The 16,437-nt window shown below is 41.4% G+C and overlaps 1 protein-coding gene across 3 annotated transcripts in view; it reads right to left on the bottom strand.

The window, feature by feature from the left end:
* TNRC6B (trinucleotide repeat containing adaptor 6B) overlaps positions 1-16,437 on the bottom strand; it is a 212,159-nt gene that overhangs the window by 158,624 nt on the left and 37,098 nt on the right. For all 3 annotated transcript variants that reach the window (XM_024239732.3, XM_024239725.3, XM_024239730.3), the window contains exon 3: positions 15,038-15,105. In XM_024239732.3, the coding sequence (XP_024095500.1) occupies positions 15,038-15,105 (68 nt within the window). The remainder of the gene's footprint in view (positions 1-15,037; positions 15,106-16,437) is intronic.

The following is a 16,437-nucleotide window of genomic DNA, read 5'->3' as shown; positions in this document are numbered from 1 at the left end:
TATTGTAAGATAATTGGTACTTGTTAAGTATGTAATCTTGTGACAATGAAATATTGTAAGGCCAATCAATTCATTCAAAAATAAGACTCCAGACCAGGTGTGGTGGCTCACACCTGTGATCCCAGCACTTTGGAAGGCCGAGGTGGGTGGATCATGAGGTCAGGAGATCGATACCATGCTGGTCAACATGGTGAAACCCTGTCTCTACTAAAAATACAAAAATTAGTTGGTTGTGGTGGTGCGCACCTGTGATCCCAGCTACTCGGGAGGCTGAGGGAGGAGAATAGCTTGAACCCGGGAGGCAGAGATTGCAGCAACCCGAGATCATGCCACTGCACTCCAGCCTGGCGACAGAGCAAGACTCCGTCTCAAAAAAAAAAAAAAAAAAAAAGAAGATTCCAAACTCCGGACTCACCATTCATTCATGAAGTCAACAACCATTATTTGTTGTACAGCACCTACTATGTAGTAGGTACTATGCTAGGATCAGGCCCAGGGGCATACAAAAATGATCAATAACACCTCAAAGGAAAGAGAGGCATATAAATCCATAATTAAAATATAGCAAAGTATCAAAATGAAAGTATAAATAGAGATATAACATGGCTGTGCTATGGGAATAAAAAGGGTAACTGCTGGGAGAATAAGAAAAGATTTCACAGGGGAGGAAGTGAGAGTTTGAACTGAGTCTCAAAGAATGAGTAGGAGTTTGCCACGTAGAGAACCTGGGAAAGGCAAAGGCTTTTCCAAGTTTTACCAACTTCGGTACTACCAAATCATGGCAAGGAGGTAGGCTGACAAGAAAAAGTGTCAATGGGAGAGCTAAGCATTTCTGCTATTCTTACTCCCAACAAAGTCAGAAGATAGAAATAATAGCCAAAACTATGTTAGATCTCCAATGCAACCTAAATCCAACAATCTGTGGATTCAGTTACAAATTAGAATGTTAACATTTATACTATTTAAGTTAGAATGCTAGCAGGCCTTTTAGGGAACAGTTTTTCTCAAATTCCTTAGAATCGAACCTCAAAAGTTAAATCTGCATTTAGAGGAAGCCTTTCTTGACACTCCAGGCTGAGTCCAGTACCCCCATCTGTGTTCCAAGGCACCTCGTACATACCTCTAAAGCAGCGCCTTCACAGCCTGTTATGATTAACCACTTACTTGGTGTTTCCCCCTCTAAACAATGAACCCTTAAGAAGGCAGGGTATGTAGCTTTTATTTCTGGGTCTAGCACAGAAGAGAAATTCAATTAATATTGCTGAATGAATGAACAAATAAGCAAAGGAATGAATGGATGAATACTATGAACCTAGGTACTTTTAGGCTGTAAAAGAAGACAACACTTATCCTACAGTTCAGAGATAAGACATATGCATGAGGCAATCAACAAAAAAGTGTAAGATAAATTATTAACTGTACGGTTGTGCTCTAAGAGAGACCAGTTTGAAAATGGAGGCACTACAGCTTAGATCAGTTGGGTTTCAACTGATAGATAGGACCAGAATGGTTGAAATAGATTTGCTTTGCTCTGAAGCTAATTTAAACCTGCAGTCCCCCTCACTTTCATGGGCCCCTCCTAAAGCTCTAGGAGGGATCCTAACAAAGTGCCCAATTATCCCTTATTTTTTGGTTACTGTTTTTTGTTTTTGGAGACAAGGTCTCGCTCTGTTGCCCCGGCTACAATCATGGCTCACTGCAGCCTCAAACTGCAGGTTCAAGCAATCGTCCTGTCTCAAACTCAGCCTCCCAAGTATCTAGGACTACATGCATGCGCCACCATGGCTGGCTTTTTTTTTTTTTTTTGGTAGCAATGGGAATCTCATCATGTTGCCCATGCTGGTCTCAATTTTTGGGTTCAAACAACCCTCCCACCTTGGCCTCCCAAAGTGCTAGGATTCAGCCACAGCACCTGGCCCGAAAATTTTTATTGTGGTTAAAAAAAAACACACAAAATTGATCATCTTAACCATTTTTAAGTGTATAGTTCAGCAGCGGTATGTATATTCACTCTGCTGTGCAACAGATCTCCAGAACTTTTTCATCTTGCAAATCTGAAATTCTGTACACATTAAACAACAACTTCATTTTTTTCCCCTTCCCTCAGCCCCTGGCAACCACCATTCTACTTTCTGTCTCTAAACTGACTGCTCTAAGTACCTTGGATAAATGGAATTATATATTAATAGTATTTGTCCTTCCATACCAACTTTCTTGCCATTATGGTTCCCCTTGTGTCAGTGGACTTATGAGTGACTTTGGCCATTCTGGAGATCCCCCTAAGGAAACCTTAAGTTGAGGATACTTTTGTTTCAGGTTCAATGGAATAAACTAAATTTGTGTGGTTTTCATAAAACTGTATATGGTTGAGATAATGTTAACCATCAATGTACAAAGAGCTGTTACTAGGTCAACTCACTCTGTATCATGATGGAAATATGCGGGGCCAAATTATGTTGTGATATACATATGTCAATCCAAAGGCTATTTCAGATTAGCCAATGTACAAGAAACAGTGAAGCCTGGCAATGTCATAGTGCATATATAAAAGATATTCAATAGAGGTTTTCCCAAAATTGCTAACAATTTTTTTTTTTTTTTTTGAGACAAAGTCTCACTCTGTTGCCCAGGCTGGAGTGTGGTGACACGACCTCGGCTCACTGCAACCTCCACCTCCCTGGTTCAAGCGATTCTCCTGCCTTAGCCTCCTGAGTAGCTGGGATTACAGATGTGTGCCACCACGCTTAGCTAATTTTTGGACTTTTAGTAGAGACGGGGTTTCACCATGTTGGCCAGGCTGGTCTCAAACTCCTGACCTCGTGATCTGCCCACTTTGGCCTCCCAGAGTGCTAGGATTACAGGCATGAGCCACCATGACCTGCCAACACTTTTACAAATTTATATGATGTTACCAATAACAAGTTGTGAGGCAGAATGGAACTTATCTAATTAATAACAAAAAACATATTTTGGTCTACCATGCTATAGGAAGCACTGAATTATTTACCTATTTTAGAAAATATCACAGAATAGGGAGGGATGATCAAAGAGTATAGCACGAAAAAAAAAAAAGGGTATAGCATGGCCAAAAAATGTAGGGGAAAACGTTTCACAGCCATGTTAGACAACCAATTAATACAAATATTACATTGTTTTTCTGAATTTTGTGGTATTTAATTTTTTTAAGTTGCCATTTTTGTGATTTATCTCCTCTTTGTAAATAAATATTCACTTTTGAACCTAGTTTTGTCTTTGAAATTAGTTTGCTTTTTCTTAAAGAGTATTCCCACAAAAGCCGGATTTGCAGCTAGTCAGAAAGAAGGATTTCTTTGCCTGCCCAGAGACATGTAAGGGAGAAGGAAACCAGACTTGCATGGAAGACCTTCAGGAGAGCCCCTGGCAGGAGCAGAATTTCCTTTGAAAATATGCATAGACAGGCTAATAGCATCTTAGGGAGGCCCTTAGAAGAAAAGGTTCAGACTTGGCTAGAAACGCATTTTCTGCCCCCCAAAAAAACAAAAACAAAAAACACCCAATAACTGATAACTGGCTGATACAGTTTGGCTGTGTCCCCACATAAATCTCATCTTGAACTTTAGTTCCCATAATCCCCATGTGTTGTGGGAAGGACCCAGTGGGAGGTAACTGAATCATGGGGGTGGTTACCCTCATGCTGTTCTTGTGATAGTGAGTTCTTACGAGATGTGATGGTTATATAAGGAGCTTCCCCCCCACCCCGCCCCTTGCTCAGCACTTCTCCTTTCTACCGCCAAGTGAAGAAGGCCATATTTGCTTTCCCTTACGCCATGGTTGTAAGTTCCCTGAGGCCTCCTCAGCCATGTGGATGTGTGAGTCAATTAAACTTCTTTCCTTTATAAATTACCCAGTCTCAGGAAGTTCTTTATTAGCAGCATGAGAACGGACTAATACACTGGCCTATAGGTAGGATGCTTAAGGAGAACAATGATAAAATCAGGTCTGTTGGAACATATTCAAGAAAGGACTGAATCTAAAGTTGATGACTGGGCATGATGGCTCATGCCTGTAATCCAAGTACTTTGGGAGGTTGAGGTGGGAGGACTGCTTGAGCCCAGCAGTTCAAGACTAGCCTGGCAACATAGTCAGGCCTTGTCTCTACTAAAAAAAATTAGCCAGGCATGGTAGTGAGTGCCTGTAGTACTAGCTACTCCAGAGGCTACAGTAGGAGGATTGCTTGAGTCCAGGAGGTGGAGCCTGCAATAAGCCATGACCATGCCACTGCACTCCAATCTGGGTGAGAGTGAGAGACCCTGTCTCAAAAAGAATTTTTTTGGTTGAGGCTGGAGTGAGCCCAGATTGAACCATTGCACTGCTTGGGTGACAAAGTGAGACCCTGTCTCAAAAAAAAAAAAAAAAAAAGAGCCCGGGGGGAGAGGTGGGTGTGGTGGCTCACACCTGTAATCCCAGCACTTTGGGAGGCTGAGGTGGGCGGATCATCTGAGGTCAGGAGTTTGAGACCAGCCTGGCCAACATGCTGAAACCCTGTCTCTACTAAAAATACAAAAATTAGCCAGGCATAGTGGTGGGTATCTGTAATCTCAGCTACTTGGGAGGCTGAGGCAGGAGAACAGCTTGAACCCTGGAGGTGGAGGTTGCAGTGAGCAAGCCAAGATCATGTCACTGCACTCCAGCCTGGGCAGAGTGAGACTCCATTTCAGGAAAAAAAAAAAATTTTTTTTTTTTTTGAGACAGAGTTTCATTCTCGTTGCTTAGGCTGGAGTGCAATCGCACGATCTTGGCTCACCACAACCTCCGCCTCCCAGGTTCAAGCGATTCTCCTGCCTCAGCCTCTTAGTAGCTTGGATTACAGGCATGCACCACCATGCCTGGCTAATTTTGTATTTGTAGTAGAGACCAGGTTTCTCCATGTTGGTCAGGCTGGTCTTGGACTCCCGACCTCAGGTGATCCACCCACCTTGGCCTCCCAATGTGCTAGGATTACAGGCATTGAGCCACTGTGCCTGGTTAAAAAAAAAAAAAAAAAAAAAAAAATTAATTAAAAAAAAATAAAGTGGTACATGACACGTTAACAATGCCTTTTTTTTTTTTTTTTTTTTTTTTTTTTAAAGGCAGAGTCTCACTCTGTCGCCCAGGCTGGACTGCAGTGGTGCGATCTTTGCTCACTGCAACCTCCGCCTCCCAGGTTCAAGTGATTCTCCTGCCTCAGCCTCCCGAGTAGCTGGGATTACAGGAGCCCACCACCACACCTGGCTAATTTTTTTTGTTTTTTCTTTTTAGTAGAGATGGGGTTTCACCATGCTGGTCAGGCTGGTCTTGAACTCCTAACTTCAAGTGATCCACCTGCCTCGGCCTCCCAAAGTGCTTCAATGTGCCTTTCTTCTGCTGATAACAGATAAAATATTCTGGAATTAGGCTTTTTAATAACATCACCTCAGATTTCAAAGTGAGTGTGTAGCAGAGGGATTCTTAACAGTTGATCGGAACTTATTCATTCAACATATATTTATAGATGCTTTTTGGTACCTCTCTAGGCAGTGACCAAGACAACAGAAATCCATCCTCATAGAGCCGAAGATCTAGCATAAAGCTTTAACGTGATCTTTTCTGCCTTGAGCCTCCCCTCCCCTTATTTATTTATAAGATAAAATAAAATAAAATTGTGAAACACATTATCTATTAAAGTTACCCTTTTCTTTTCTTTCTTTTTTCTTTTTGTTTTTGAGACAGAGTTTCGCTCTTGTTGCCCAGGCTAGATTGCAATGATGCCATCTTGGCTCACTGCAACCTCCACCTCATGAGTTCAAGCGATTCTCCTGCCTCAGCTTCCCGAGTAGCTGAGATTACAGGCATGCGCCACCACGCCCGGCTGATTTTGTAGTTTTAGTAGAGATGGGTTTCTCCATGTTGGCCAGGCTGGTCTTGAACTCCCGACCTCAGATGATCCGCCCGCCTCGGCCTCCCAAGGTGCTGGGATTACAGGCGTGAGCCACCGCTTCTGGCCTTTTTTTTGAGACAGGGTCTCATTCTGTCATCTATTAAAATTAACCTTTTTTATTTATTTATTTATTTATTTTTTTGAGACAGGGTCTTGTTCTGTCATCCAGGGTAGAGTGCAGCGGTGTGATCTTGGCTCACTGCCACCACTACCTCTCAGGCTCAAGTGATCTTGAGAAGCTGGAACTACCGGCACACAACAACACGCTCAGCTAATTTTTCCATTTTTTATAGAGATGAGGTTTGGCCATGTTGCCCAGGCTGTTCTCTAATTCCTGAGCTCAAGCAATCCTCCCATCTCTCCCTCCCCAAGTGTTGGGATTACAGGCGTGAGCCACCGTGCCCAACCTTGAAGTTACTCTTATTGTAATTAATCCACGGTCCAGGCATCCAAGAAAAATCACACAAAATAGAACCCAGAATTTATTATGATTCTGAGACTTCTGGGAAAAAAAGACGTTAGAGAATTTTTTTAAAGTAACGTCAATGCAAATTACAAAATTTATTAGCAACTGAAAGTTCCCCAAAGATCTAGTACAAAAAAATGTTGATGGTTTTACAAAAACTCCCAGCAGCAAAAATTCCATGAGTATAAACTATCATCTACTGAACCTCTTTGTGGCATTTTCAAGGTACCAATTAACTTGAAAAGAAAACTCATTTCCTCGTTCCCCCAAAAGCTGTTCAAGATTATACAGAAAAGCCAACTATTCTTCTGATGTCTAGCTTACTACTGTGTAATAATGATTGAGTTTACAGAGAGTTCAACTTGCTACTTCTTAATAAATTTATTTCAACATGTACATATTGTAATAGTTTAAAGGGGGAAAAAACTGGAGAAAACCTTATGGTGTAATACACAAAATTAAAACATTAACAACAACAACTTTCCTATGGCCAAATACCAACATTTGTGTTCTGAAGATGATTATCTATAAAATCTATGATTTGGAAATATTTTTACTTTGCCCTGTGTTTAGGAAATGCTATAGAGCTGCCCAAGGTTTTTAAATAAACACCCAAAAGAATGGTTCCCAAAAAGTTTAGTGCCTAATTGGGTAGTCAAATATGAAACAAGAAATATGCTAATAAAACCGGGCGCGGCGGCTCACGCCTGTAATCCCAGCACTTTGGGAGGCTGAGGCGGGCGGATCGTGAGGTCAGGAGATCGAGACCAGCCTGGCTAACACAGTGAAACCCCATCTCTACTAAAAATACAAAAAAATTAGCTGGGCGTAGTGGTGGGTGCCTGTAGTCCCAGCTACTCAGGATACTGAGGCAGGAGAATGGTGTGAGCTCGGGAGGCGGAGCTTGCAGTGAGTGGAGATCACGCCACTGCACTCCAGCCTGGGCGACAGAGCGAGACTCCGTCTCAAAAAAAAAAGAAATACACTAATAAAAATAATCCTTACGGTGGAGATTTATCTTGTGCTACAAGTGCAACTTTTAAAAGTTTAAAAGATAGAGCTGTAAGTTAGGGAGTTGGAGTGGCAGCAGAAACAGAGATAAGGTGAGGACAAATTGTTAGGACTTAAGAAACATCTATAATAAGTAAAATTCAGAAAAATTAAAAGAGCCTTTTATAACTAGACACTTAAATTGGGAAGAATGTAATTAGGAAGAAGAGAATTTAATCAAGATGACAGAGTTAAGAAACTTAGAAAACAGCACCTGGAGCACAAAGCCACACCGAACTACACCACAATGGAGTATGGAGAGCAGTGCTAACTCCATAAATTACACTCTTCTTACTTTCTGAATCATCGATATAAAACTGTCTTCAGGGCCGGGTGTGGTCGCTTACGCCTGTAATCCCAGCACTTTGGGAGGCTGAGGTGGGCGGATCACTTGAGGTCAGAAGTTCGAGACCAGCTTGGCCAGCATGGTGAAACCCCATCTCTACTAAAAATACAAAAATTAGCCTGGTGTGGTGGCACGCGCCTGTAGTCCCAGCTACTTGGGAAGCTGAGGCAGGAGAATCACTTGAACCTGGGAGATGGAGGTTGCAGTGAGCCGAGATCATACCACTGCACTCCAGCCTGGGTGACAGAGTGAGACTCCGTCTCAAAAACAAAACAAAACAAAAAACAAACAAACAAAACTGTCTTCAATACTTCCATTTCCTTATAGGTCTCCCATGTAACCTCTGAAATAGTTCTCCCTTAGAGAGCAAAACAAAAAAAGACGGCACCCTAAGGAAGCAGAAATATAAAAATACAGGTATTGATACAATTCCTATCAATTCTAAATAGTCTATCAATAATCCCTAAAAAGCAGATACTGTCTACAAAACGAATCATGAAATAAGATTTTTTTTTTTTTTTTTTTTTTTGAGACAGAGTCCCGCTCGCACTGTCGCCAGGCTGGAGTGCAGTGGGGCAATCTCGGCTCACTGCAAGCTCCGCCTCCTGGGTTCAAGTGAGTCTCCTGCCTCGGCCTCCCGAGTAGCTGGGACTACAGGCGTGCACCACAATGCCCAGCTAATTTTTGTATTTTTAGTAGAGACAGGATTTCACCATGTTGGCCAGGATGGTCTCAATCTCTTGACCTTGTGATCCGCCCGCCTAGGCCTCCCAAAATGCTGGGATTACAGGCGTGAGCCACCGCGCCGGGCCAAAATAAGATTTCTTAAAACTTCTAATGAAGTTTTATTTAGCACAACATATACAAAAGATTGTCATTTCAACATAAAATCAATATAAAAGTTGGCCGGGCGCGGTGGCTCATGCCTGTAATTCCGGCACTTTGGGACGCCGAGGCGGGCAGATCATAAGGTCAGGAGATCGAGACCAGCCTGGCTAACACGGTGAAACCCTGTCTCTACTAAAAAATAGAAAAAATTAGCCAGGCGTGGTGGCGTGTACCTGTAATCCCAGCTACTCGGGAGGCTGGGGCAGAATGGCTTGAACCTGGGAGGTGGAGGTTGCAGTGAGCTGAGATCGTGCCATCGCACTCCAGTTTGGGCAACAAGAGTGAAACTCCGTCTCAAAAAAAAATAAAAATTGGTATTTGGCTTCAAAATTACAACAAATGATCTTCCCACAAACCTTTAGACCATCACAAATATAAATAAAACCAAATCAAAAGCCCGTCTGCATTTTATCTATAATGACCTCTCAGTCAGCATGGTCAAACACAATCTATGAGCAAGTACCTGCTCAGCTGCTTTTTTAAAAGCTGTCATAGTTTTAATATTTACTCCTGCAGTAAACATGTCATGCAATTAAAGCTGTGTAATTTTAATGTAGTAATTATATGGCAATAAACTTTGCTTGTCTGATTTGCTAATATAACTCTCAAAGACAATATTCCCAGAAAAATGATTACATTAGATATACTAATAGTAAATAAACCCCATTGAAACAATACACATAAAGTGTTTACAGCTATATACATTATAAATCTTATTCACATACGAATACCAGAATTCAGCACAACTGATCTAGAATATTAATAGTTTAGCACAGATATTTCTCAATATCAGAAGTCAATTATTTTTCAAGAGCTTTCCATATATACAGCTACCTAATCTGCCTCTTAATAGAACTTAGTTCTATTGAAATAAACATCGCAGAAAATAATTTTTTAAGGTTTTGGGAACCTATGGTCAAAACGTTAAATGGGGAGATAAGGAAAGTGGCACAGATCAGCTAATTACATAATTTTAGTCCTAATCATTACAAGAATCTGCTCTGTGCCCTTGAGTAAGTTACATTAGTCATGTGCTCTGCCAGCCTCTGTAAGTGAAATGGGCTGTTCGTACAGGCTAATACCAATGAATGAGAACCATTTGGAAAAAAATTAAGTTAGAGCTCTGCCTCATACCATATACAAAACTGAGTAGCGAATCATTTAAACATCTAAACGTAAAAACTAAAATAGAAAACCAAAGATATTTTATCAGGTTAGGATAGGAAAGATTTCTCAAGGCAAGCATAAAACATGAAAGCCAGAAAGGCTGATTTTGCTATATAAAAATTTAAAAGGTTTGTTGGCATGAAAAATATCTAATGTTAAACAATAAGGACTGAGAGAAAATATTTAAAACATCTCAACAAAGGTTAATAATATCTAAAATGTATAAAGGGCTCCTGCAAAGCTATAAAAACAATCCAATAAAAAAGGAAAATATATATAAATAGGTGATACACAAAATAAAAATAAATCGCCAATAAACTAACAAAAGATATTTCAACTCATTAGTAAGCATAAGAACATAAATTAAAACAACAAGAGGCCAGGGGTGATAGTGCATGCCTGCAATCCCAGGACTTTGGGAGGCTGAGGTGGGAGGATTGCTTGAGCCTGGGCCCAAGAGTTTGAGACCAGCCTCGGCAACATAGTGAGGCCCTGTTTCTACTCAAAGCAAAAAAAAGTATCTGGGCTTGGTAGTGCATGCCTGTAGTACAGCTACTCAGAAGGCTAAGGTGGAAGATCGCTGGTGCCCTGGAGTTTGAGGTTGCAGTGACTTACCTCGCTGCAGGTACTACTGTGTTGTCTAGCCTGACTGTCAATCAGTCAATTAATCAATCAATAAAAATAAAGATATAAGAATAAGAATGTTTAATAAAATATTATTTGTAGTAATCAAGGAAGTGAGGGCCACCAAAATAGCTCTTTTTTTTTTTTTTTGAGACGGAGTTTCACTCTTGTTGCCCAGGCTGGAGTGCAATGGCACGATCTCGGCTCGCTGCAACCTCTGCCTTCCAGGTGCAAGTGATTCTCCTGCCTCAGCCTCCCTAGTAGCTGGGATTATAGGCATGTACCACCACGCCCAGCTAATTTTGTATTTTTAGTAGAGATGGGGTTTCTCCATGTTGGTCAGGCTGGTTTCGAACTCCCGACCTCAGGTGATCCGCCCGCCTCAGCCTCCCAAAGTGCTGGGATTACAGGCGTAAGTCACCGCGCCTCGCCCAAAATATCTCTTAGAGAAGAATGACTGTATATCCATTCAACAGAATGTTTGACAGACGTTTAAAAGAATGAAATAGGCCACTCCAGGTGGCTCATGCCTGTAATCCCAACACTTTGGAAGGCTGAGGCAGGAGGACTGCTTGGGCCCAGGAGCTGGAGACCAGCCTGGGCAACAACGTGAGACCTCATTTCTACAAAAAAAAATTTTTTTTAATTAGCTGGGTACGGTGGTATGTACCTGCAGTCCCAGCTACTCAGGAAGCTGAGGCAAAAAGATCCCATGAGCCCAGGAATTCAAGGTTACAGTGAGCTATGATCGTACCACTGCACCCTAGCCTAGGTGACAGAGTGAGACCTTGTCTCAAAAAAAAAAAAAAAAAAAAGAGAAAAAGAAATAGACTGAAGATATCTCAAATTACAAAAGTAAGTCTCAGAAGAATGATGTTGGGAGAAAAATCAATTTAATTATTGTTTAAAAATGTACAGAAAATGTTTAGGAAGATTAGGAAGGGAAGGAAGGGAAGGGTTTCATCTTTTTTTAAAATTGTTTTATTTTTATTTTTTATTTTTTGAGATGGAGTCTTGCTCTGTCACCCAGGCTGGAGTGCAGTGGCACAATCTCGGCTCACTGCAAGCTCCGCCTCCTGGGTTCACGCCATTCTCCTGCCTCAGCCTCCCGAGTTGCTGGGACTACAGGCACCCGCCACCATGCCCGGCTAATTTTTTGTATTTTTAGTAGAGATGGGGTTTCACTGTGTTAGCCAGCATGGTCTCGATCTCCTGACCTCGTGATCCTCCTGCCTCGGCCTCCCAAAGTGCTGGGATTACAGGCGTGAGCCACTGCGCCCAGCCAGGTCTCACCTTTATTTCTACAGTCACAATTACTGTTTGAATGTTTTCTGACAAGCTTATATTACTTTTATTAAAAAATTACTCAGTTTTGGCCAGGTGCGGTGGCTCACGCCTGTAATCCCAGCACTTTGGGAGGCCGAGGCGGGCAGATCACAAGGTCAGGAGATCGAGACCATCCTGGCTAACACGGTGAAACCCCATCTCTACTAAAAATACAGAAAAATTAGCCGGGCATGGTGGTGGGCACCTGTAGTCCCAGCTACTCAGGAGGCTGAGGCAGGAGACTGGTGTGAACCCAGGAGGCAGAGCCTGCAGTGAGCCGAGACTGTGCCACTGCACTCCAGCCTGGGCAACAAAGCGAGACTCTGTCACACACACACAAAAAATTACTCAGTTCTTAGATTCCCTATCCAGACTGAATCATATTTACAAAGTATAGTAATAATTATTTACTCCAGCCTGGGCAACAAAGCGAGACTCTGTCACACACACACAAAAAATTACTCAGTTCTTAGATTCCCTATCCAGACTGAATCATATTTACAAAGTATAGTAATAATTATTTGCCAACTGCAATTCTGAGATTTAAAAAAAATTTGTTTTGTAAATATTTTTATTGTTGTTGCCTCAAACAAAAGAACACAGCACCTTTGCTCACAGCACCTTGTGAGAAGACTGATTTCTGCTTTAACACTTCAGTATATAATAGCTGACCAGGCCCAGAAAAAAACAGAAATAGAACAGAATTCATCTGTGAAAAGGCCAGGTAGTATGAGACTTGTGAAAACAAAACAAGGGAGAATGGTAAGGATACAACACATGGCATTCCAAGTTGCTGGGGCTGTTTGAAGCTCTAAAAGAAGTACAGTTTGTATAACATAAAACTTGTGGGAGAATCTGCCCAGCAACATTTCCTGAATACCTAAATAAGCTGATTCAGGATAGGGGTTACTAGAGAGGTTTTTAAAGATAAAGACTGGTTTGTTTGGGAAATGGATATCCTTTATAGCACAGAACTTCCACCTGTGTTTTTAAAAATAGGCTTATGCCATTTTCATTGTCTCCCCCAACTCCCTCATTTATTTATTTATTTATTTATTTATTTATTTATTTATTTATTTATTTATTTATTTATTTTTTGAAGATGGAGTTTTGCTCTCGTTGCCCAGGCTAGAGTGCAATGGCGCGATCTCAGCTCACTGCAACCTCTGCCTCCTGGGTTCAAGCAATTCTCCTGCCTCAGCCTCCTAAGTAGCTGGGATTACAGGAGTGTGCCACCACGCCTGGCTAATTTTGTATTTTTTTAGTAGAGACGGGGTTTCACCATGTTGGCCAGGCTGGTCTTGAACTCCCAACCTCAAGTGATCCACTCGCCTTGGCCTCCCAAAGTGCTGGGATTACAGTGAGCCACACCATGCCTGGCCTACTCCCTCTTATTCATGAGACTTTGATTTTGACAACTGCAGTTTTACTAACCACAGTATTTTTCAAGAGCATAGCTTCCAAGGATGGCAAAGGATGTGAGAGAGTTGGTAAGATCTGGGTTCAAATCTAAATTGCATTTCAAGCTGCATTACCATGGGCAAGTTACCTACCCTGATCTCTGAGTGAAATGGAGATGAAATGGTGTAATGAGTGGAAATGACAGAGTAAAACATATTTAAGCAAAGTACCTTGTGCACAGAAAACCCTCGACAAATGTGAGGTATAATTTTTATATGACAGACCTTTGACCAGAGTGTGGGGGTGGAGGGCTGTGCAGTGGACACGGAGAAAAGCACCTGAAGTGTTTCTCTTGTCATTTTACTGGGACTAGATGTCTGGCATTCTAATTTGCTAAAGATGAATTGATTCCATCAGCCCATGCAAAATGTAAGTGCATTTGACAGAATACAGCAAAGTTAGGATTTATATTGTGAGCTATTTTTAAAATTGCCTGGTTAGCAAATTAAACCAGCTGTGAAAATATCCTGGTTTCCATTCACAACAAATACAAGACGAGCCATTTTCCTTTAATGAATCTGGCCTCGTGGCAGCATAGTCCATTCTGCATAATTTATTCCTAAGGGTTTCAAAGACATAATTTTCTTAAGACAGACCAAAATTAAACTATTTTCTAGGAAAAAAAATATGAGTGAGAGAAGTTTCTCTCTGTAGATTTTTGGTAAATTCCATGAATCACTGGCCCATTCAATTTAGGAGACTAATGTCTGAATAAAAAATAGTAGTTATGTCAGTACTTTAAGCAGTCTTAACTGTTTTTCCTTTAAAAGGGCATATGAAAAACCAGTCTGCTCTGCAACACAATTTTTCACATTCTATGACGGAGAGAGGAAAAAAATTCACTCACTGCTATCAAAAAGCTATCCAACAGACTCCTAACTTCAGGTTTAAAACCAATCACCCCTGGCTGGGCGTGATGTCTCACGCCTGCAATCCCAGCACTTTGGGAGGCCGAGGCAGGCAGATCACCTGAGGTCAGGAGTTCAAGAGCAGCCTGACTAACATGGTGAAACCCCATCTCTACTAAAAATAGAAAAATTAGCTAGGTGTGGTGGCGGGCAACTGTAGTCCCAGCTATTTAGGAGGCTGAGGAAGGAGAATTGCTTGAACCCAGGAGGCGGAGGTTGCAGTGAGCCGAGATTGCGCCACTGCACTCCAGCCTGGGTGACAGAGTGAGACTCCGTCTCAAGAAAAAAAAAAACCAACAACAAACCAATCACCCCTTAAGGAGTTAGGGGAGAGATCCTGAATTATTTAGAATGTTGGCTAAGTTATATTATTTATAATTCCTGTTCCTTTAAAGAAACAATTTGTTATTTAAACAAAGATCAGCAGTGTAAATAACCAAATGGAATAGAATTTCAGAAAGTACTATTCAAATAAATTCACACTTAGATTGCAGGGAAATGGTCTATTAATTTAGTTCACTTCAGAAAGACATTACTGAGAAAAGGATGTACCATTTTATACTTTCTTTGGAAATCAACCAAACAGAATTAGTTCAATTTGGAACATACTGAGCCTTAAAGCCTTTGCTACAACATAACATAAATTTTGATTAGGTGAGTGTGAAAAACTATAACGCTAACTTTCTTGTCCTTCCAGTTAGTTGGTCTATAAATAGAAGCAATGCATTAACAGCCACCAAAGCAACTGGTGAGTTCCCTAACGTCTCCAACGTATACATCTCCGACAAACACGCTTATCAGCATGTTGAACCAAAGTGTTTCCGAGGATCTGTAATAGGACTCTTTTTAAATAAACTGTGACTCACTGTTTGCTCTCTTCACCAGGAGGTGGAGTCTTGCCATGCCCTTCCATTACAAAATCCTCCTGTTCCACCTGCAAAGGCAAGCACCACAGGTCAGCAGCAGTCAGTAACTACAATGCGACTCACTCCAAGAACCCACACCTGCCCTGTGCAGAACCACAGGACCGTTTCACTGTGGTGCACAGAACAGAAGCCTGGGCCAATGGTTTTCAAACTTCTCCTTGAGTGATTAGATCTGCAGAAAAAAGGAAACATGTTGATCGGCAAAACACGTAACTCTGACAAAGGATTAGAACAGTGATGAATCAATGAGACAAAGACAACCTACTAGAAAAATCTGCAAATAACCAAGCAGGAATTTCACTGAAGAGAACACATAAACAGTTCCTAAACATATGAAAAGATATTCAATCTCATGTCAGTCAAGAAAATGCAAATTAAAACCATTTCACAACTACCAGGTTGGCTAAAATTAAAGTCAGGTAATACCAAGTGTTGACAAGGGTATGCAGCAATAGCAACTCTTATCCACTCCTAGTGGGAGGGAAAACTGGTATAGCTACTTTGAAAAGCAGTTTTGTCGGCCAGGCATGGTGGCTCATGCCTGTAATCCCAGCACTTTGGGAGGCCAAAGCGGGCAGATCATGAGGTCAGGAGATCAAGACCATCCTGGCCAACATGGTGAAACTCCATCTCTACTAAAAATACAAAAATTAGCTGGATGTGGTGGTGTGCGCCTTTAGTCCCAGCTACTCAGGAGGCTGAGGCAAAAGAATTGCTTGAACCTGGGAGGCAGAGGTGGCAGTGAGCCGAGATCACGCCACTGTACTCCAGCCTGGGCGACAGAGCAAGACTCCGTCTCCCCCCACCAAAAAAAAAAAAAAAGTTTGCATTATCTATTACATTTGAAGACGCATTTACTGTACACATTAGTAATTGCACTTATAGGTATATGCCCTAGAGAAACTTTTGCACATATACAAAAGTATTCATGGTGGAATTATTTTTAACAGAAAAAAAATAGAAGAATAAACATCAGTCAACAGTAAAACAGATAAATAGGCTATGGTGTTTTCAGAAAATAGAATACTATATTGCATGAAAATGAATGAACTACAGCTGCACACCTCAATCTGGGTGAGTTAGAAAAAGGTAATCAAGTGAAGGAAGCAAGTCACAAAAGAATACATATGTAGTATGATTCTATAAATATCAAGTCCAAATATACACATATTTTAGAGCAAACTGAAGCAGAATATATATATATATATGATTTTTTTTTTTTTTTTGAGACAGAGTCTTGCTCTGTTGCCCAGGCTGGAGCACAGTGGCGCGATCTCGGCTCACTGCAAGCTCTGCCTCCCGGGTTCACACCATTCTCCTGCCTCAGCTTCCCCAGCAGC

This window comes from Pongo abelii, chromosome 23, assembly GCF_028885655.2.
Source record: "Pongo abelii isolate AG06213 chromosome 23, NHGRI_mPonAbe1-v2.0_pri, whole genome shotgun sequence".
NCBI classification, from domain to species: Eukaryota; Metazoa; Chordata; class Mammalia; order Primates; family Hominidae; genus Pongo; species Pongo abelii.
Note: the sequence above shows the minus strand (reverse complement) of the source record. Positions and strands in the feature narration are given on the sequence as shown.